The sequence below is a fragment of the Emys orbicularis genome, chromosome 1, assembly GCF_028017835.1.
Source record: "Emys orbicularis isolate rEmyOrb1 chromosome 1, rEmyOrb1.hap1, whole genome shotgun sequence".
In the NCBI taxonomy this organism is placed as follows: Eukaryota; Metazoa; Chordata; order Testudines; family Emydidae; genus Emys; species Emys orbicularis.
Genome location: NC_088683.1, coordinates 8,424,544 through 8,447,224, shown reverse-complemented (window position 1 = coordinate 8,447,224; position 22,681 = coordinate 8,424,544). Strand labels below are relative to the sequence as shown.

General features: G+C 47.9%; 1 protein-coding gene and 1 pseudogene across 1 annotated transcript in view; one reads left to right on the top strand and one right to left on the bottom strand.

Moving 5' to 3' along the window:
• Positions 1–5,438: 5,438 nt before the first annotated feature.
• Positions 5,439–9,879, bottom strand: LOC135895204 (tubulin alpha-3 chain-like; annotated as a pseudogene).
• A 3,943-nt stretch (positions 9,880–13,822) lies between these two features.
• Positions 13,823–22,681, top strand: part of COPG2 (COPI coat complex subunit gamma 2) — a 35,710-nt gene continuing 26,851 nt past the window's right edge. The window contains exons 1-4 of the mRNA XM_065423819.1: positions 13,823–13,892; positions 18,358–18,410; positions 19,566–19,646; positions 20,620–20,691. Of these exons, the coding sequence (XP_065279891.1) occupies positions 13,856–13,892; positions 18,358–18,410; positions 19,566–19,646; positions 20,620–20,691 (243 nt within the window). The 5' untranslated portion in view covers positions 13,823–13,855. The remainder of the gene's footprint in view (positions 13,893–18,357; positions 18,411–19,565; positions 19,647–20,619; positions 20,692–22,681) is intronic.

The window sequence follows — 22,681 nt, the reverse complement described above, 5'->3', positions numbered from 1 at the left end:
CCGCCTCTGTGGTGGCTGGCCCAGGCCCTGCCGTGCCCCTTAGGGGGCCACACCTCACACTTGGTGGACCTCTGTCTTAGAGCAATATCATTTACTGAGCCATGCAGTGTTTGGGCTTGCTACAGAGATCTTCAAGAATAAATTGGTGCAGCTCTTCTGAGTAAGTTTTTCCATTCCAAACAGCAGGTTTTCCACAGACACTGATTTCAAGACTGAAGGACAGTTTTCCAAAAGCTATGCTAAGAGGCGATTGCTAAAGCTATACCCCCATCTCCACTTTCACGCTTTCCCTAGACTAGGTAAGAAGTTACCACACATGCCCCCACCCAGAATTGCTGCTTGGCTTGTATTGAGCATGCTCAGTAGCATCTGCTGAAGCCACTGCCCTCCCTCCCCTATCCCCATTTGTAGGTATGGGTCATGTCTGGGTGGGAGGAGAGGGAAGTATGATAGATGCTCCCACCACCCAACCCTCCTCTGTTAAAAAGAAGAAAGATTACTGAATCATTACAGTAGGGTGATGCACTTGGCTTCCACAGAAACACAACCAAAGCTGAGTAGCTGTGTACAGGATTTGCTCTTGGTGTTTACATTTTTCACAGGAGCAATTTATGGAGCTGATGTATCTAAGAGCTGCTCTTGTTCTGGGTTTGTCCACAGTCCAGAAAGTAAACTACCATGAGAAGAGCAGCCCTTGTGCTATGTCAGCACCAGTACCAATGCCTGTGCATATGCCAACCCACTAGTAAGCATGTTACACAGGCTCATTTTCCCCCTTCCATTACTTAAATGTACAGTGTTTGATAAGCCACATCTCTCTTCAGCCATGCAAGAAGTAGTCCAGCATATTATGTATCGCAGTAATGTCAATTTATTTGCAAACATCAAGCTGATACAACTAATTCCTCCTGAAGATACTGTACCACTTCCCTCCCAGACCAGTTGCCACTCCTCCAACCTTCAAATGGTGCTGCTCCGCAGAGGTTTTCCTTCCTAACCTATATCAAATTACTGTCCAAGTCAGCTGATGGGGAAATTTGGGGCCTTGTGGCCTCCCTTAGCAAGTAAGTATGCCCCTTGTCTCCATCCCACACCTGCCCTCCTCTAATTCTCCCCTCCTCAAATCCCAGACCCCTTATCTCAAAGCTCCCACTAGGTACCATTTGATCTCCTCAAGCTCAGATCCCAACCTAAGTTCCTCAGAAGCACAAACCCATGCACCTAATAACCAGAACTCTTGCCAAGAAAGGTCCCGAGGCCTACAACTTCCCCATCAACTAAAATACTGTCTAGGTGAAACACCAGCAGGGGTCTCCTCCTGACAATCCACCTTCTGAAGACAGCTGACCAGCAGGAATCCCTCTGCTGACCAGAGTGTCCTCTAGGAAGATAAGCTTAATGGGTTTCCCCTCTCCCATGCTTTGATGGCAAGTTTTCAGAGGTCAGAAAATCAGTAGGACTCTCCTCTGTGTAGCAGCTGGTGTTTGGAAAGGAGCCTCAGTAATGTGGTCCCATGCACTAGAGCAGTGTTTCTCAACGACTGGTCTTTCAACCGGCGCCGGTCCCTGAGATCTCCCTGACGCAGTTTAGGGGGGCAACAAGCCAGTCCCTGGTATCAAAAAGGTTGAGAAACACTGCCCTAGAGCACTTTGCGCCCTATTCCATCAGAGCAGGAGGGAGCAGCCAGCAGTTCTCTGGGATTCTTCCCCAGCCTGAGAGGCGGGAACAGTCACTAAAGGACTGAGTTATTCAAAGGGAGGAGATAGCGGGGGCGTGATGATTTGAGGGTTCTGTTCTGTACAACTTATGACTTCTGGATAATATTATGAAGTTGTTAGTATGAAAACTGCTGTATCACAGAATACCTCTAGGTAAATGTGGAATCCACCTAGCAGCGCTGGCAGGGATGTGTCATGTCTTTGTCAGACCAGGGTTGATGGTGGAACTCAACGACTGCCTTGTCAGGGTGCAGCACTGTGGGACAATGGGCTAGCTGGGGGGGTTGGACAGTGGAAAATAATAAAGAGCAGAATGAAGAGACACAGGTGACAGAGCAGTTTAAAAAAAGACTCTTGGGGGGAAGACTCCTGGAGAGATACATAGGAAGTTTTGGGCAGGAAGAAGGAAGGGGCTGGGGTGGCCAAGGTCAGCAGTGGTGAGCTATGGGGAGAAGAAATGTGTGGCAGAACCAAGACGTGCACTGGAGCTGAAGGACCTTGGGTGGCCCCCGACAGCTCAGACCCCCATCCTAAAGAATGCTCTGGAATGGTGAGGAAACTGAGGCAGGGTAGGGTTTATTATTTTTGTATAGTTCTCTGTATTTCTCATGCTATGAAAGAGCAATAGGGTTTTAGAATCCCATGCAAAGCAGTTGTATGTGTTAAGCATTAAACCTATCCCATGCCTCCTTGAAGAAGTAACCCAGAGAGCTCACATCTTCGAGTGGAGGTTTGTAAGAGGGTGCCAGAAAGAAGATCTACACCCTGAGAGGGTCCCCAGAGCTCTGAGACACTGGCAGTGCCTTGGCTCCATTTAGACTCTATGGGCTTAAAACACCTGGGGATTCAATAGCTGGATCCCCTCTCAGCAGTCTGGTTAGTGATCAATAGGGAGTGCTCCACTGTAGCTGTGACAAGGAGCCGCACCCTGTGCCATGCTGCCAGGATCAACCCTTTTAGAGCCTTCATGGGGGAAGAACTGCTACAAGAGGCCACAGCATGATGTGCCAGGATCCTAAACAGAGAAAGGATGATCCATCTCCCAGACTAGTGCCCAAGCCACTGGGACACCTGAGTTCAGGTCCCTAGCAAATTACTTAGTTGGTCTGTGCCTCAATTCCCCATATGTTGTGAGGATAAATACACTGAAGACTGAGAGGCACGCATACTCTTTTAATGGGGGTCATATAAATACCTAAGACAGATGGAATAGTAGAAAAGAGACTTTAACACTCAGTGGTAGCATGGGAACGTGGTGAAAAAGAGTTGTATGCTACTTCGATAAGAACATAAGAACATAAGAACGGCCGTAGCGGGTCAGACCAAAGGTCCATCTAGCCCAGTATCCTGTCTACCGACAGTGGCCAATGCCAGGTGCCCCAGAGGGAGTGGACCTAACAGGCAATGATCAAGTGATCTCTCTCCTGCCATCCATCTCCATCCTCTGACAAACAGAGGCTAGGGACACCATTCCTTATCCATCCTGGCTAATAGCCATTAATGGACTTAACCACCATGAATTTATCCAGTTCTCTTGTTGTTAGCATTTATCTAGCTCTGTGTGTTACCCAGCCTTGCCAAGTTCAACTCACCCACTTTGAATTTGTTTCTTTTAACTGAGGAAAGAACACCTTTGTTCCCACTGCCCTCCCCAGACAGCACAGTAGAAGGTGGGAAGTAGTGTTTGAACTTGGGCTGGTAAATGTTAATTAGAATTTTGAAAGGCTCGTATAAATGTATGTTCCCAACCAAAGCACTATTGGTTGGTATATTTAAGCAACTCCAGTTAGTCTGTGTACAGCAAGCTCTTGACTCCAGTTGTAACCTACTCCCTCTGAGGTTTATTTGAGGGGAGGAGGAAAGGGATTAAAACGGTACCTCTGAATAATTTGGAGAAGAGAGGAGCCACCTTGTATATCAGCCTTTCCTGTACTCTGTCTCCCTCTGAAACACCCTGTGCTTTGTTGTAGATACAAAGGAAGTGCAATCCCTTCCAAGAAAGAACAGCAAGCCCACAAGAGAAAAAAGCTGCCAGTGGGAACCATTAACTCTTTCCTCCCTTTTTGAAGCAAAGCCCACTGTCAACGTACCAGGGGAAAACAGCTTCAAGTGTGGGAAAGTCTCGCAGTGGGTAGTAAGCAGTTCTTTTGTAGATAGTTCCAAATAAAGCCTTCCATTGAGTCACTGCTATTTGGATGAATGCAACCATCAAACCACTAAACGTTCTGGAGCCCAAAAAGCTCAACTGGCCCCTGCAAAGACACCTTTTAACAGAGGTTGCATGATTTGGGGTTTACGGTGGAGAATGATGCTGCAGTGCACATGTTTGGGGGACCAAGAACAAGGGTCGTTACAAAATATTAGTTGTTGGGCTATGAACATTGCCTTAGAAGGGGGCACTGTCAGCTCCATCTTTACTGTAATGGCAGCAGTCAGCCATTAGGATTATACTGAATTCTTTAGCCAAGTCAACTCCCATGACTGGCAGAGCTCCCAATAGCATCTCACATTCTTTATAAGAAAGAAAATCTACTCCCAGAGCACTTGTTCGGATTCCAGTTTCATAAAATAGCTCTTGTCCTCCAGCCCTCCAAGGCTTTGTTTGTGGGTGGGGAGAAGTACATCAAAAAAGTAGCAACACTGGGAGTTAACACATTTCACCCTCATTTACAGAAGAAGAAATCTTAACATAAATACCTACATGAGGAACAAAAGTTTGAGTAGGGGGCAATCTAGCAGCCAAAGATAGAACAGCCAATGCATGTTGGATGTTGAAGCTAGTTAAATTCAGCCTAGGAAGACAATGTTTTTAAAAAAAAAAAAAACAACAACACTCTGATTGTTTAACCATTGAAACAACTTAGATAGGGGTGTTTTGGATTCTCCAATGGTGGAAACTTAAATCAAGACTCTGGCAGTTTTTCTAAATTATATGGTCTAGTTAAATGGGAATTAGTTCAACAACATCCTCTGACATGTATTATACAGGAAATTAGACTAGATGATCACAATGATCCCTTCTGGCCTTGGAATCTATGAATGTGAGAGTTTGAATAATACCTAGGGTGACCGGATAGCAACTGTGAAAAAATGGGACAAGGGGTGGGGGGTAATAGATGCCTATATAAGAAAAAGTCCCAAAAAACGGGACTGTCCCTATAAAAACAGGACATCTGGTCACCCTAATAATACCCCTCACTTCTTCCCCCTGTCCTCCCACACCCAAAACATAGAATGGAAATACTACATTTGGTTCAAGAATTTTGAAAGCATTGCATCTTTTCCAATGGTGAACTGCAAGAAGATACAAGGCTTAAGATGTCTTACAGACCGCATGCTTAACTTTAGTCATAACACAGGGGAGGCCTGCTGTAGAATAGAGGTTTGACAAGATGTTAGTGTCTTAACTGACTCCACCAAGAGCATGCTGTTGAGAAGGTGGGATGAGATGCTGGGTTAAAAGTGAACAAGAGGCCAAAACAGTGAACAACTCAGGAGAGGTAAGCTATGTTAAGCAGATACTGTTAGTATGTCATATCCTCCTGTGTATGCAGTGTAGTTGTAGCTGTGTCGGAACCAGGATATTAGAGAGACAAGTTGAGTGAGGTAATGTCTTTTATTGGACCAACATCTGTTGGTGAGAGAGACAAGCTTTCGAGTCACACAGAGCTCTTCTTCAGATCTGGGAAAGATACTCCGAGCATCTGTTCCATCTTGCATTTAGCTGTGATGCTTGGAGTATCTTTCCCAAACCTGAAAGAAGAGCTGAACTTTAGCCAGGTCTCCCCCAGCTACATCACTGGTAGTTGATGCACACCTTAAACCCATTTGGGCACCAGTCCACAACCTAGTTGGACCTCCTGGTTTTGATGGTTGCTATATAGCTGCATTCACATCCTTGGGCACCACATCCCCCCGGTACAGCAGGCAGCAAGCCATGTATTTGCCTCAGCGAGGGTCACATTTCACCATCTGGTTGGAGAACTCAAAGCAAGCGTTGGTGATTTCAGGCACCAAGAGCTGCTCATTCTAAGCTTTTTCTGCCAAAATTATGGGCACATAGATAGTGATGGAGAAGTGTATGCAGGGATAAGGCACCAAGTTAGTTTGGAATTCAGTGAGATCCACATTCAAAGCACCATCAAACATCAGGGAAGCAGTGATGGAGGACAACATCTGAGCTATCAGCTTGTTCGGGTTAGGGTAGGAGGGACACTCAATATTGAGGTTATGGTTGCAGATGTTGTAAATGACCCCATGAAAGAACAGTCGGAGTGCTCCAGCGTGATGTGGTAGGTTAGGATGGAATTGTAATTTCTCCCATCGCAGTGGAGACCTGTGGGCAGGATACACCAAGAACTCCATCTTGGATTTCTTACCAAAGTCTACTGACAGTTGTCCCACTAGGTTTTTACCACAAGCTAATCATCAATCCATGTGATAGTCAACATGTGGTAAACCACCACACTTTTTCCCTAGTGAAGACAAAGCCCAAAATTAGTCAGACATTAAGTAGGTCTTCTTATTAATACATCATGCCAATACCTCCCTTGGTTGCACCAAATCCCCAAAGGTATTTAGGCTTCTGTCTCAGGGCTGATACACCCCGTCACCCCGTGGGGGCAGGGGAGAGGTGCATCACAGTCCCACGGTCGAGTCGGAAGGGCTGCCCCGCATCTCAGTTAGCACAGCTTTGTGGCCTTAGTTCTGAATATGACCCTTAATGTTGATTTTCAATAAGTCTTGGAGTAGTGGGGACGTTCCAGAAGACTGGCAGAAAGCTAATGCTGTGCCACTTTTTAACAAGGGTAAATGGGATGATCTGAGTAATTAAAGATCAATCAGCCTGACATTAATCTCAGGCAAGATAATGGAGCAGTTGATATGGGACTTGATTAATAACTAAAGGAAAGTAATGTAATTAATGCGTATCAACATGGGTTTATGGAACACAGATCCCATCAAATTAACTTGATATCTTTTTTTGATGAGGTTACAGGTTGGTTGATAAAGGTAATAGTGTTGGCAGAATATACTTAGACTTCTGTAAGGTGTTTGACTTTGTATTGCACAATATTTTGATTAAAAAACTAGAATGATATAAAATTAACATGGCACACATTGATGGATTTAAAATTGGCTAATGGAGAATCGTCATTAAGCAGGTGTGTTTCCAGAGGAGTCCTGCAGGGATTGGTTCTTGGCCCTACACTATTGAACATCATTATCAATGATCTGGAAGAAAATATAAAATCCTCACTGATGAAGTTGGCAGATGAGTGGGAGTGGCAAATAATGAAGAGCACAGGTTGCTGATTCAGAGCTAGGGTGACCAGATGTCCCGATTTTATAGGGACAGTCTTGATATTTGGGGTTTGTCTTATATAGGGGCCTATTACCCCCCACCCCGTCTCGATTTTTCAAACTTGCTGTCTGGTCACCCTATTCAGAGCAATCTAAATCTCTTGGTAAACTGGGTGTAAGCCAGTGGTGCAAGCAGAAATAATTTCTTTCCAGTACGCTGCACTCATGGGAGGGACACACAGGGGGGCACATGACCTCCCCACATGACCCCCCATGTGACTCCTCCCTGCCCAGCCTGGGGCCCCTGTTCTCTCCCAGTCCCCTCCCTATGATCCACATCCATCCCACGTTACCTGTCGGGGGGCTCTGTCCTCCTCCCGCTGTGCCAGAGACTTTTGCTGTACAGACCCCAGGCACGAGGACTCAGGAGATGCAACTGCATGGAAGGGCTGGGGGCTGGGCTGGGAGTGGTACAGCCGCGCCGGAGGAGCTGCCGGCGTGGGGCTGCGTCTCTTGAGTCCTCCTGTCTGGGGTCTGTACAGTAGCCCCGCCAGAGGGTAGGGTTGGGGGGCAGAACCGCAGCTGTGCCAGAGGAGCTGCTCTCCCGGGAACTGCAGTGGTGAAAAGAGCAAAACCTGGGGCCGCCAGGCAGCCCGACACCGGCAGCTCCACCCTCGCAGCTGTACCGCCCTGAGCACACACCCCAGGGCTGTCCTCCAGTGGGGCTGCTGTACAGACCCCAGGCAGGACTCAGGAGACGCAGCTGAGTGGAAGGGCTGGGGGCGGGCTCCTCCTGTGTCTTTCCCGTATGCCATACCGGTTATAAATAGCTTACTGATACGGCGTACTGGACCGTACCACCGTACTTCCACCACTGGTGTAAGCAAATTATATGCGTTTTAATACGGCTAAATGTAAATCTATACATCTTACTCCTGAGGGAATTCTATGCCAAAAAATTAAAAATTCTGTGCCAAAAGAATTAAAATTCTGTATACAATGTTTTAAAATTCTGCAAATTTTATTTGTCAATAAATAAATGGTGGAGGCTCCAGCATGGCAGTGGGGTGCACAGTTACAGGGGAACTCCTTACAGGGGAAGAACAAGTCCCATCCTCCTCCACCCCCAGCCCAGCCGGGACTAGCAGCTGAGCCTGGCACAGGGTAGGAGCCACGGGCAGGGTGTCCCCAGCCTCCACAGTGATTTACCTCTGTGCTGGCTACTCTGGGCACCTGAAATGATGCACCAGCACATCTGGGGAGGGGCACATGATCGCTCTTGCAGCTTCCCTTTGCTTCCTCATCAGAAAGTCATTTTTCTGTGGGGAAGCAAAGAAATCTGCGGGGCACATGAATTCTGTGCACAGAATTCCCCAAGGAGTAACATCTAGGAACAAAGAATGTAGGCCATACTTACAGGATAGGTGACTCTATCTTGGGAAGAAGTGACTCTGGAAAGGATTTGGGGTCATGATGGATAATCAGCTGAACACGAGCTCCCAGTGTGACTCTGTGGCCAAAAGAGCTAATGCAATCCTAGGATGCATATGTGACGGGTTGGATCACAGAAACCCCCTTGGGAGCTGCCACCTGATGTGCAAAGACTACCTCTGCTCCTGTTTTCCCTGCCAGCTCAGGACTCCAGCACCCTGTCTTGCTGGGCCAGACACTCCCGTCTGCTCCAACACAGACCCAGGGTCTGAATAACTTGCCCCAAAGCTGCAAGTTTACCCGAAAACAGCTCTCAGAAGTGTGCTTGTCTTTAGCACTCAGATGCCCAACTCTCAATGGGGTCTAAACCCAAATCAATCCGTTTTACCCTGCATAAAGCTTATGCAGGGCAAACTCATAAATTGTTCGCCCTCTATAACACTGCTAGAGAGATATGCACAGTTGTTTGCTCCCCCAGGTATTAATACATACTCTGAGTAAATTACTAAATAAAAAGTGATTTTATTAAATACAGACAGTAGGATTTAAGTGGTTCCAAGTAGTAACAGACAGAACAAAGTAAGTCACCAAGCAAAATAAAATAAAATGCGCAAATCTATGTCTAATCAAACTAAATACAGATAAGTTCCTCACCAGTTCCAGAATGCTCCCTTTTACAGGCTAATCTCCTTTTAGCCTGGGTCCAGCAATCACTCACACCCCCTGTAGTTACTGTCGTTTGTTCCAGTCCCCTTCAAGTATCCTGGGGGGGAGGGGGGTGGAGAGGCTCCTTCCTTAGCCAGCTGAAGACAAAATGGAGGGGTCTCCCACGGGTTTAAATAGACTTCCTCTTGTGGGTGGAGACCCCCCTCCTCCCTCCTATGCAAAGTCCAGCTCCAAGATGGAGTTCTGGAGTCACCTGGGCAAGTCACATGTCCCTGCATTACTCAGTCTTTACAGGCCGAAGCCATTGTCCACATGGTATCTTGCATGTCTCCAGGAAGACTTCTTATGTGGATTGGAGCATTCCAAGATGCATTGTTCCCCAAGTGTTTCCTGATCAGGTACTTAACCTGGCAAATTCCTTCCTCAAGAAACTGATCAAATGCCTCACAAAGCTTACTTAGAAACCAAGCAAGTATACAGCCCATATTCTTAACCTCAAGTAGAAAATGATATATGTGTACAAATAGGATGAATAGATATAGTAGACCATAACCTTTACGGAGATATATTACATGGCACAGGCAGCACAAAACATATTCCAGTTATGTCATACATACATTTATAAGCACTCCCCACCCCATAAAGCCTTATGGGGTACACTGTCACAGCATAAACAGGGGAATCTCAAGTAGGAGTAGAGAGGTTATTTCACTTGTGTACTTGGCACTGGAGTGACCGCTGCTGGAATACAGTGTCCCATTCCGACGCCCACAATTCAAGAAGGATGTTGATAAATTTGAGAGGGTTGAAAGAAGAGCCACGAAAATGATTAAGGATTAGAAAACCTGCCTTATAGTGATAGTCTCAAGGAGCTCAATCTATTTAGCTTAACAAAGAGAACATTGAGGGGTGGTTTAATTACAGTCTTACAGCTTACTCCTCTCATGGTACTGCTCTGCTATCTACCCCAATAAAGGAGAACTAACAACTTAAAATACCTTGTTCAAAAATTTTAAGTAACACTTAACTTTCAAATGCCTGAACAGCAAATGTAACTTTTCTTGTCTGCATAGTAAACACTGGCATTTTTATCTGTTTGTATAATCAAAGTGGTGCTTTCCGTGCCTTCTTGGTTGCAAAGATTTGAACTGCTTCCTGTGGAAGGTCCACAGTCTGGGCCAGCTCATGCTCTATTGAGATGGTTGCAAGGCCGACCAGCCTCTCCTGTGTCATTGTGGAGTATAGATGTGTTTTTATTAACTTCAGCTTGGAGAAGCTACGTTCTACACTAGCAACTGTTACAGGAAGTGTTAGAAGTATGCGCAGAGCAACAAAAGCATTTGGAAAGAGGGTGGTCATCTTATTTGTGCACATATATTCCAGAACAGCCTTTGGAGTTGATCCTGCTGAAATGTATCTTGAAAGGGCTTTCAGTTCATCACCTAAATCACCCGCATCAATATCGTGCATATCATCAAAATGCACCATTAAAGTCATTTGTTCCGTATGGCTGATGTCAGGTGTGCAGTCCAGAATAACAGAGTAATATCTTTGCTGACTTCAGATCTGCCACAATCTTCTGTTTGACTTTTGTTGCCAGTAACTGTATGATCTCATTTTGAATTGTTTTTCCAAGGTAATGGTGTGTGTACATTTCTTGGGTGGTGACTCTTCTTAGATGCTCCTGGAGTACAACATCAAACTCAGTCATCAGCTCCACAATTTTAAGGAAGTTTCCTTTGTTTGGCATATACAGCTGATCTGAAGTGCCACGCAGTGCTAGGTTTTGGGTAGCAAGCGTTCTCATAATGGCAATGAGCCTTTTCAGAACATTTTGCCAGTAAAGAGACTCTGATGCAATCTCCTGATGCTGATCATTTATGGTGGCCTTTAACCTTAGTCTCATCTCAAGTTCTTTCCACCTATGGAACGCTCTCTGGTGATTTGCTGCCTTTTCATGGCATGCCAGATTTCTAGCTAGATTTTTCCAGTCCTTTGTTCCTGTAGAACCCAATGTGGCTGGAACATTAGACTGGAAGCATTCTGGGTTTGTGAGTATGTAAGCCATGGCCTCTCCACTTTGTCACCATTGGGGATTTCATGACAGTAATGTGTTGGATGGAAACTTCTATTTTCATTGTCTTTGGGGACCATGAAGTTTTTCACCTGCTGTGGCCCATGCAGTACAAGCAAGTCCCTCAGGCTACTGCTCAAGTGGGTCCACAGTCCTGGATCATTTAGACTTAAGGAACTAAACTCATCAGCAGCTGTTTCTTGCACCTCCACCACACTCTTCTCTGATCTACACTTTTCTTCAGGAATGTGCATGGTTACATCCATTCAGGACCGGCTCTAGCCACCAGCAAAGCAAGCACGTGCTTGGGGCGGCACATTTCCAGGGGTGGCATTCCGGCCATATTTTTTACGTTGGCAAGCTGTGTTGGAATGTTTACTGGCAATTCCTGTGGTGGGTGCCCTGGGTTCCCTCCAGCAGCTCCCAGCCCGCCCCACTCCCAGCCGTGGCCGGGCACCCTCTGCCGGGCACTGGGTGGGAAAGATCCCAGCAGCCTGGCCCCTTCCCGCCCGCATGCCGCTTGGGGAAGCGGCACCGGGGAGCAGCCGAGAAGCGCCGTGTAGCTGCCGTCTGCGTGTCCTCTGCCGCCACTGCACAGCGGCCCTGAGACCCAGGCTGCCCCAGCCGCTGCTGCAGCACCAGGCCCCGCACCGCCCTGCTCCTGCTGCTGCTGCTCAGCCTGGCCCAGCACAGCGCCTGCCTCTCCAGGCCAGTCAGCGCCACGTCCCCCGGCCCTGCGGGGGACCCCTGCCTCAGCCAGCCCTGCTGAAACAATGGCACCTGCTCCCCAGGGCCCCTCTGCCCCCCACTGCCCCAGCCTGCCTACAGCTGCGCCTGCCCCGCCGGGGTCACCGGCACCTACTGCCAGGTAAGGGGGCTAGGGGCTGTGCGGGTGAGCACGGTTTCTCAAAACTGAAATTACTAAAAAATTATTTGAGGTCCACCATGTCTCAAAATCTTTTGTCAGGACTCGCATTAATTTCAATTGAAAGTACCATTGCAAAAAAATTAGATTTCACTGAATTATTAAAAGACTACGCAAGTATAAAAACCAGAAAAATACAGTTCATATAAATTCTTTTAATTTATGAGAAACTGGGCGCACCAGAAGACACTAATGTTTTTCATTACAGAGTATAGTTGAACCCAAATTGTTTGTACTTGTGATTTTGTTAAAATTACATGAGTTCACTAGTAGGAAATTGTTTTATTTCACTAACTACAAATTCTGGTTTATTTTATTTTTTTTAATTTTAAACAGTCAAAAAAAAAAAAACATGCAAAGTTCAAACATGTGTAAAAGCCAAAAAAAAAAGTGGGGGGGCGGCCAAATTTTTTTTTGCTTGGGGCGGAAAAAAACCTAGAGCCAGCCCTGCATCCATTTGAGATGGAGATATGGATGGTGCAGTAGCTGCCAGGTCACCTGCACTCTGACTAACTGGAAGATCAGGCATCTCCTCACCACGCACATCCTCGCTGGGGCCGGAAGGCTCACCGTGAACATTTGTGTCTACTATCAGAGGGGTAGCCGTGTTAGTCTGAATCTGTAAAAAGCAACAGAGGGTCCTGTGGCACCTTTAAGACTAACAGAAGTATTGGGAGCATAAGCTTTCGTGGGTAAGAACCTCACTTCTTCAGATGCAAGAAGAAGTGAGGTTCTTACCCACGAAAGCTTATGCTCCCAATACTTCTGTTAGTCTTAAAGGTGCCACAGGACCCTCTGTTGATTTGTGTCTACGTATCTCAGGAGAGCTCCTTCCTGCTTAGATAGAAAAGCTTCCTTTGCTTTCTGTCTTTTTCTGAATGCTGCCCCAGAGGGGCGTTTTCTTCTTTCACTCATGACTGCGGTTCTGTGCCAGCTATAGTGGCTCTCAACACTCAACTGAAGGGGACAAATAAGCAGGCTGGTAGCAGGGCCTGAGTGAGGGAAGATATCAGCCTCGCAGGGGCCTAACTGGATCCTATTACTTTCGTTGGCTGCCTGTTCTCAAGTGGGTTCAGGGAAGCAGCAGGAAACAGGAAGCTCCCTGAGAAGCTGGTGTTAGTCAGTCCAGGCTCCCGGGGGTGCTAGAGAGATACATAAGAGGCTCCTCCTCTCTCTCCCTGCAGCTCCTGCTGCTTTGTGTTATTCCCTCTCACCTTTTCTCCTGCCTGCCTGTTATGTCTCTTGTGCCCGCCTTCCTCCAGCACAGCACTCCACCATCTCTGTGCATCTAGAGCAGAGCGAATACATATGCACCAGCAGCAGACACAATTTTCTACACTCTGGGTCCTAGTGGCGCCTCCCCCAGTCTGGCACCTGAGGCCAGCCCTGCTTCAGCTCCAAAACGAAGCTCATTGAGAGAGGATCAGGGTTATGGGGAGAAGCTTGTCCTAAATATGGGCTCTGTCCCTTTAAATGGGAACTTCCCCCCACCGCTTTCCTGAGAGCGAAGGGGGCGTGTCCCGGACATGGTTGGTTGCGGCCAGGCTGGAAGGGGGCGTGGAACAAGGCGTCGGGCGCGGTGAGCGGCGAGGGGGCGTGGCTACGCAGTGAATGGCGGCTCTACGGGCCAGTCATGTGGCACGTGGCCGGGTTGGGAGGCGGGCCTTCCGGCGGGCGCTCCCTCCCGGCTCCGGCGGTTGCTCACGGCTCTGAGGGAAGCGCGCGGGCGGCCCCGAGATGATTAAGAAGTTCGACAAGAAGGACGAGGAGACCGGTACGGGGGTGGGGCTGCGGCCCGGGCGGGCAGGGGAAGCGTGTCCAGCCCGGTGCGGTTCCTGCCGCGTAGCGGCGGCTGAGAGGCCCGCCCGGCCCCGGCCCCGCTCCCGCGGCCCCTTCCCCGCTCCGGGCAGGCCCGTCAGTCAGAGCCCGGCGGGCCTGGCCGTCTCCTCCTGGGACCCGGCGCCTCAGCTGCCCCCGGGGGGGGGGTGTCGTATAGGGAGCGAAGGGGCCTAACTAGCCCCCCCGGGCTCTGCGGGGCGGCAAGGGGGCGTGAGGGATCTTTACCCGCCCGCGGCTGTGGAGCACACAGCACTTCACTGCCCCCCCCCCCCCGGGCCTTGTGGGGCTGCTGGGCCGTCGCAGGGGGCTCGCCTCAGGCGGCTAGGCCTGAGTGCGCTGGTTGTGGTGTCACAGGTGTGTCCCCTCCCCGGGGTTCGCAGAACAGGTTCTCGGTGGCCTCAGGGTGCTGGTGGCCGCTCTGCAAATGTCTCCAAACCTGAGCCCCGCCGCCCTGGGCCAAAGCCCGCTGAGCGCCCACAGTGACCCCATGTGTCCGCAGAGGTGCTGCCCGGAGCCCTGCGTGGTGCAGGCTGCTGATCCCCTGCTGGCGGTGCCAGTGTAACCGGGTCGGCGGCGGGCAGGGTCGAACTTGGGACTTCTGGGGCCTAGTGCATGAGCCTCTACCACGTGAGCGAAAAGCCAACTGGCTGTTAGCTAAGGCTGTAGAGCAGACTCGTTAATCTCTCTCTCGTTAAGTGGTCTCGGTGCCATTAGATGGGACAGAGCACCACACTGCAAAGGTGTGTGGGTTACACCAGCAAACACCAAGGCAGCCAGGAGCAACAGCTGGGCACTGCAGGGAGGGGCTGCTGTTCCCTCCTTTCTTCCCCCCCCCCCCCCCAATCTCCACCCAGGAGGCTGTTGTGGCCACAGAAAGATCCCACGGTGGCCGCATGTGAGAAACGCTGCAATGCCATGTGTGGAACAGGCTGGTCGCAGCTGGGATGTTCTCCATAGCCAAAGAGAAATATGAACCAGTTGGGTCCGTTTCTAGTGAGGTGTGCTGTCAAATTAACGCTGCTAAACAAGCCAATGCTCTGGGTGTTCCTAAGCCTGGGACTACTGGATGCTGGGACTGGAAACAGGATGGAAATAATTGCCCTGTTCCGTTCGTTCCCTCTGAAGCATCTGGCACTGGCCACTGATGGAAGACAGGCTGCTGGGCTAGCTGGACCAATGGTCAGACCCAGTATGGGCATTCTTATGTTTTAACCCATCAGTGTGTTGGGCTGGAGGAACTGTGATGTTCAAACTGTTTGATAATAAATTTAAAATAGCATTCAGTGTTCCGAATAAAGCTGTTGTCACATTCGTGGTTTGGTCTCACTTCTACTGGGCAGGTATGCAGTGTAGATAGTCTCTCGGTCTATCAAAGACTATGATCGAGTGTCATGATGTGTTTGGTCTTTTGGCCCTGAGATGAAAGCCTTGTTTGTGTCTCTTGGACCGTGAAATACAAACATTATCTACTAAGTTATATCTGTTCTTATTGTAGCTGTGTCGGTCCCAAGATATTAGAGAGACAAGGTGGGTGAGGTAATGTCTTTTATCGGACCCACTTCTCTTGGTAAGAGAGACAAGCTTTTGAGCCACACAGAGCTCTTCTTTAGGTCTGGGAAAGGTATTCACGGTGTCACATCTGTTCCACCTTGTATTTAGCTGTGACACTGGGAGTATTTTTCCCAGACCCAAAGAAGAGCACTGTGTGGCTCAAAAGCTTGTCTATCCCCCCAACAGAAGTGGGTCCAATAAAAGATATTCTTGTCTACCTTGTCTCTCTAATGGGCAGGAGTCAACATCATAAAAATAAAACATAGCAAGACTAGCAACTGCAGTCAATCTTGTTGGCAGCCCCTCGGCAGTGAGGCCGAGAAGGAAATGAGTTTGGGGCCCAAATCACCGTGTCCATCTATACCACACTCACCGTCGTAATTAAAGTACCCTGTCTATTCTGTGCTCATTACCATGGTAACTTGCATATGCTACACAGATCATTCAGTTGGTGGTGTAAAATTCTTTGTGGTCTAGTAGACATGTAGACAATTATGCTAGAGTTTGGAAAATAAATCTTTTCATGAGTGGCTAGGGGGAGCTAAGCCAGGAGTTTTTTCAGAATTTATATGTTAGTTTAGCAAATTCTTCTAGACCTAGTTTTTAAGATAATCTTCCAACAGGGAACTGTCATCTCCTAAGTCTGCAGACACAGCTCCACTGCCACTGTTGTTCCTCTGAGCTTTGCCAACAAACAAAAGAGTAGAATTAACAAGACTGCACAATTTTACTTCTGCTCTTCATAACCCTTTATACAGCAATGAAACTGTCGAGAGTCTTATCAGTTGCCTGCTACCCTTGGTGTCAAATAGCATGTCTACACTGCAGTTAGACACTTGCAGCTGGCCCCTGCCAGCTGACTTGGGCTCACTGGGCTTGGCTAAGGGGCTGTTTAATTGCTGTGTAGCCATTTGGGCTTGGGCTGGAGCCCAGGCTCTAGGACCTTGGGAGGTGGGAGGGTCCCAGAGCTTAGGCTGCAGCCTAAGCACAATGGGTATATCCATACTGCACACCCGGGCCAGCTGGCTTGGGCTTGGGCTTACTGGGGCTGCAGGGCTGTTTCATTGCAGTGTAGACTTCCAGGCTCAGGTTGCAGCAGGAGCTCTGGGACCCTCGCAGCCTGAGCCCAGAAGTCTACAGTGCAATGAAACAGCTCTGCAACCTGAGCCCCACAAGCCCGAGTCAGCTGGCATGGGCCAGCTGCAGGTTTTTGATTGCAGTGTAGACATACCCGATGTCTACACTGCAATTAAACAGCCCCTTAGCCCAAGTCCTACAAGCCTGAGTCAGCAGGCACAGGTCAACCATGGGTGTCTAATTGCAGTGTAGACAAACCCTTAGTAGCAGTAGAGCAGGGGTAGTCAATTATTTTGTCAAGGTCCAGACTCCAGAGAATATAATACAAAAATAACAATAATGACAATAAGTCAAAAAAAGATTTTGGAGTCCGTTCAAAACCATCTGACAGTCTGGATTTGGTCCACGGTCCTCCTATTGACTGCCCCTCCTGTGGAGGCAGGAACTGGGATTATTAGCTAGAGAAGATGATCTAAAAAGCAGAGGTTAAGGGTGGTCATGGTGGTGGATGAATGGAAACCTGTCCCCCTTTTGTAGTAACCAGAAGTCTCGGGGGTAGGGGAGAAGGCACCAGAAAACTACTTCTTTTTAGCAGGTAGAGGGGGCTGGGGTTTCAAATTTGCCAGGTACATGCTATCCAGAAGCTGATACAAAAAATGGAGCCTATAAGCAGTATTCAGGGACAAGCACCCATGGTAGAAATGCAAGCACCTTTACCCTTCCTACAGCTGGAGGTGACACTGGGGCTGGGTTTTTCAATCAGACCGTTGTCCTTGGACCTTGCTGCTGGAGTTCCTCTTCCAATTTTTCATACATACCTGCAGCTGGTAGGTTTAGTCTTCTGGTCAGTAGGTATCGTAACTTTTCAAGGACTAGGCATATGCTATGGAATGTAACTTCTGATCTAAGGCCAGGTTTTTTTTTTATCATGCCCTATATTAATGTTTTGCTAAAGCTGCCAGTGTTAGTGATTATTCGAGGTGTGGCCAAACCGAGGCTCATGAGCTCTTTTACAGTTAAAGTATGGCTTGCGGAGTCCCCCACACCTCCCCCCTATTCTCCAGCTACCAGACTTGGGGGGAGGGATCTTGGGGCTTCTGCCCTGCGGTGGGGTGGTGGGGCTAGAGGCTTCTGCCTTGCGGGGATTAGGGTCTTGGGGCTTTAGCCACATGCCCCAGCAGGAGCCACCCTGCAGGGCAGATTCTGCATGTCTTGTGGCTCTCAAACTTCTGAAGCTTTTCGTATGTGGCTCAAAAAGTTTGGCCACTCCTGGTTATAGAGTGTGTAGTGGCAGTGCTATTTTGGCAGGTTATTGGTTTGTGTGAGTGAGGGGCAATGTATCAACCAATACGTGAGTGGTTTCCAATGGCAAGAAACAGCCTTACCCTAAGGTGTTCCCTCCTTGTTGCATCTAAGGCACATAAAGCAGTTGAGGTGGGAAGAAAGGGAGCTAGCAGCCTCACTTGACGCTGATGCTGTGATAACTTCACCAATTGGCTGGCTGGAGATACTGTGTTGAAAAAGTTGGGTTTGGGGTGTTTTTTCCGCACTCTAAACAGGCAGCGCTTGAAACTAGCCTAGATGCTGCTCCTGGGGAACATTAGATCCTCAGATTGCAATGCCACTTAGCAGCATTAAGAGCCACTTGATACGTGGTTCTGCACAGTTCATGGCGAGATAGCTTGTGGAAGTTTAAGAGCTGGCATTCTGTGTATTCAGTTCCATGGCTTCTAGCATGTGGGTAACCATCAATGATTTGTTTTATTATTTAGGTAGTGGCTCCAATCCCTTCCAGCATTTGGAGAAGAGTGCTGTCCTTCAAGAGGTATGAACAGAAAGTGTATTATGAAAGTTGCTATAGCTTTGGGCTGGATGCTCTAGTGACCTAAGCAACAAGTTTGAAGTACCTGGACTTTGTGCAGCCAGTGGTTAAAACTGATGCATGGTCAGTTAATCCTTCCAGGGTAGATAAAATAAACTGAGTGTACATGCAGTTTACTGTGTGGGGATCTTTCAGATCGGACCCAGGAAGACAGAGGACCTGTTTAATTTACATGGACATTAAAGATCCAATGGCCCTTACTGAAGAGGCTGTTTTTCTGTGTCCCTATTGTCATGCCATGCAGCATGCTTTTCAGTAGTTCTTCACCTGGCTACATCTGTGTACCCTAGAGGTGGTTAGCTGTATGTCAGTGCAATTATATGTATATGGTCTGTGAAGTGTTTGGGGCTCTTTTTTTGGGTGTAAAGAGCTATAAATGTGAAAGTAGACTAGTTAATTTCACTGTCAGGTTCCCTTGCACTAGTACAATGCTTCAGTGTTTGGTTGCAGATGCTGGAAAGGAAACTTTTAAAATCTAAACTAAACTGACATAAAGAAAACCCAAAGACATCCAATATTAATAGAAATGCCCAAGCTTTGTCATTGACTGGCTATATCGGGGTAGGCAACCTTGTGCGCCAAAGGCAGCACGCAAGCTAATTTTCAGTGGCACTCACACTGCCCGGGTCCTGGCCACCGGGGGGCTCTGCATTTTAATTTAATTTTAAATGAAGCTTCTTAAACATTTTAAAAACCTTATTTATGTTACATACAACAATAGTTTAGCTATATATTATAGACTCCTAGAAAGAGACCTTCTAAAAACATTAAAATGTATTACTGGCACGCGAAACCTTAAATTAGAGTGAATAAATGAAGACTTGGCACACCACTTCTGAAAGTCTGCCGACCCCTGGGCTATATGATTAGAACCCAGGAACCCGAGATCCAGTCCCTGGTTCAAATCACTTCACAGCCATCTGTCTAAAACTGAGTCCATTTTTCAGCTAAGTGCTTTTATTAATTGGCATCCATGTTATGGTGTAGTATACAATAAGACTGCTTGGGTGAAATGCGTTATCCTGATCCCATGGGGTGAGTTGGTAAATTGTTACCAATGAATTATGCGATAATGCAATATTTCTGCTGTGTCTGCAGGCTCGCATCTTTAATGAGACTCCCATAAATCCACGAAGATGTCTGCATATACTTACCAAGATCCTTTACTTACTGAACCAGGTAAGTGGATCTTCCTAACCCAAACACACACCGAGGGTTAGTCTTTTCTGATTTAAAAAAAAGTTTAGTATGAAAGAATTACTGTACTTCGATAGCAAAACAACTTGTACCTTATGTTATCAGTCTAGAGGGCAGCTTATTAAGGGTAACAGAAATTGAACCCTATTATATAATGTTATGATCTTAGTTTTGATTTTCAGCTTTCCTTGGTGGAGATGAGACATAGCTCACTGAAGCTTTTAAGACTTTTTATGATAGACTTCTGGGAGCTGCATCCCATTTATGCCTGTTTACAGTGACGCCATGTTAGCCAGAACCAGCCTTCTCTACATTGTAGAAATAGCCATGTTTAAACAAGAGTAAGAATGGTAAAATGGTTGGGTAATGACTGTCACATGGTTCTTTCTTTGCCTACGTAGAGAACAGGAATCCATGTTGAGGAATTATGTTTAGCTTAGATACCTAAATGTCTGTGAGTACATGAAATATGGACTGAGGGGGCACTATTTAATACTGGTGTGACCGGCAGGGATTACAAGGTCCAACGTGTTCTGCTGTATCTGAATCAGCACAGGTTTGTATTGGGGAAATCCTAGGAGACTCCTCTTCTCAGTTGACAAAAACTTAAAACAAAAACCATAACCCCTTTTGCTGTAAAGACAGCAGAGGGAGCACAGGTTAACAAACCCTGTTCCTGTCACTTTGCTGGTATCATGGATGATGCTCCTGTTGAAACAAGCTACATAAAAAGTATAATTAGATTGTCTTGTGCTCTATAAGAAACACAAAGTGAAGAAGGGAGTGTTTCTAAAATGGGGAAAAGATTTTAAAAAAGAAAAAGGTTTAGAGACAGAGGATGGAATCCAAGGATCTAAGTGGGCATTATAGACGAGAGAGAGCGAAAAAGAGAAAACTACTGGACAGTTAAGTTTTGATTAGTCTCTAACATCTGCTGCTTGCATGTTATCCTTAGGGTGAACATTTCGGAACTACTGAAGCCACAGAAGCATTCTTTGCAATGACCAGATTATTTCAGTCTAATGATGTAAGTCTCTGTATTTAAGGAAAAATGTTTCACGTGCTTTTGGCTGCGTTGTACCCTCAGTGGGATCTTTGTGAACCCTCTGATAGTAGCAGAAATTGTGAGGTGTTCATATATGGTCCCATTGCTCTGATATAAGTACCTTAGATAGAGGAATGTGCTCAATTTGAAAGCCTAATATGGGCCTTAGTTTCTTGCCTCTCAAAATTAAGACAGTGTTGTTTACAGACTAGAGGTCCAGCATTCCTTAGAAAAGAGTGTGACTCATGGGTAAACCTGCTAAAAGTAAAGGGATTAGAATGTTCTCAAAGCATTGGGTTAAGTTTTTGGCTAAGATGTATGTAGTATTAATTTACTATCTGATATGTTCTTCTTCGAGTGTTTGCTCATGTCCATTCCAACGTAGGTGTGTGCTCGCCCCAAGCACTGCCGCAGGAAAGTTTTTTCCCTCAGTAGTACCTGTCAGGTCAGCTCTGGTGCCCCTGGAGTCACACTCATAGCACCGGTATAAAGGGCCCTGCTGACTTACCACCCCCTCAGTTTCTTCTTTCAGCCCGTGACAGTTGCTGGAACTGCGTTTCGTTCTTACTTCTGCAAGTACTCCCCAGTGGTATCTCTCTCCTCTTGGTGTATATAGTTGATTGTAGTTTAGCCGTAAATTTCACTTATTAGTTAGTTAACCCTGCTAAGTGCCTGGGTGAAGCTCATGTGCGGGAGCAGTGCAAGATTTGTAGGGAATTTAAGCCTTGCACCAAGAAGGATAGAGACGCTAGACTTCGCTCTGTCCTCCTGGAGACAGTGCTCCGACCTCCATCGAAGCCAGCACACTCGGACTCGGTACCAAGTACCTCAGCCTAGGTGAGGAGCACCCCAGCCTGACTTCGAGACACCCGGCGCCATTCCCCATCTCCGGTTCCCAGGAGAGACACTCCGACTGCGTCTAAGGAACCCCACCACTCTCAAGCATCTCCAGGGCCCAAGAAAGATGCGCCAGCAAGAGACACTAGGCACTGTTCATCATCGCCGATGCCTAAGTGTCAGGGTGATCACAAACACTGAGATTGGCGCCACAGAGGGATACTGTCAGGGTGCGACCTGGGTCGGGCCATCCTGTGGCACTGGTATCCCATGCCACGCCATTGATTCCGGTCCTGGAACGGGAGCTGTTGAGTCCGGCACTGATAGACTCACCATTGCGAGAGAGGCACCGGAGCCCCATGAACCTACTAGTGCCATTGACACTGCAGGCCTTCATGGCAGCGAGGGACTTATTGGTGCTACTGGTACAGTTGTCCCCAGCCATACGGGAACTGTTGAGGGCAGCACCAACAGGGCAGACCTCTGCAGGCTCAAGGCCCCTGCTAGTTTTGAAGGGGAAACCAGCTATGATGGCTCAGTCCCTGTCCCCTTCCTCCCGGCACGGTTCACCAGCACCGGTCAGCTCTGCTACAGCCTGGTCTCTGGAGGGGTCCTCAGAGATGGACTCGGAGGTGGAGTCTTACATCTTGCAAAGGAGCTGACACTGCCAGTCTAGATACTATCTGGCTGTGGACCCGAGTCAAGGGGTCCCACCAGTGGCGTGGCCACCGGGGCAGTGGCAGTTCCCCGTGCAGTGGCATTTCTGGAACCCCTTGGCATTCCCAGTGCAACCGGGGTCCCGTTCCAGGAGGTCACGTTCGGTGGCTTAGGAGCCTGGACAACCTCTACCACCAGAACGTGATCCAGGCTCCGGTACCAAGGCCAGTGCCATGTATCGTGAAATGTCACCACAGGATCCGGATGGTGCCGAGGGCAAAGAACAGAGCTGGTCCAAGCATCCTCCTCTTCCCCAGTGAGGCAGTCACGAGAACTGATGTTGTGCCTCCGCAGGAGGATTATAAGGCACATCAAGAGCTTCTAAGGAGGGTAGCTCAAAACCTGGGGATCCAGGTGGAGGAAATTAGGGAATCCTCCCACTCTCTTGTGGACATATTGACAGCAACGGGCCCCGCAA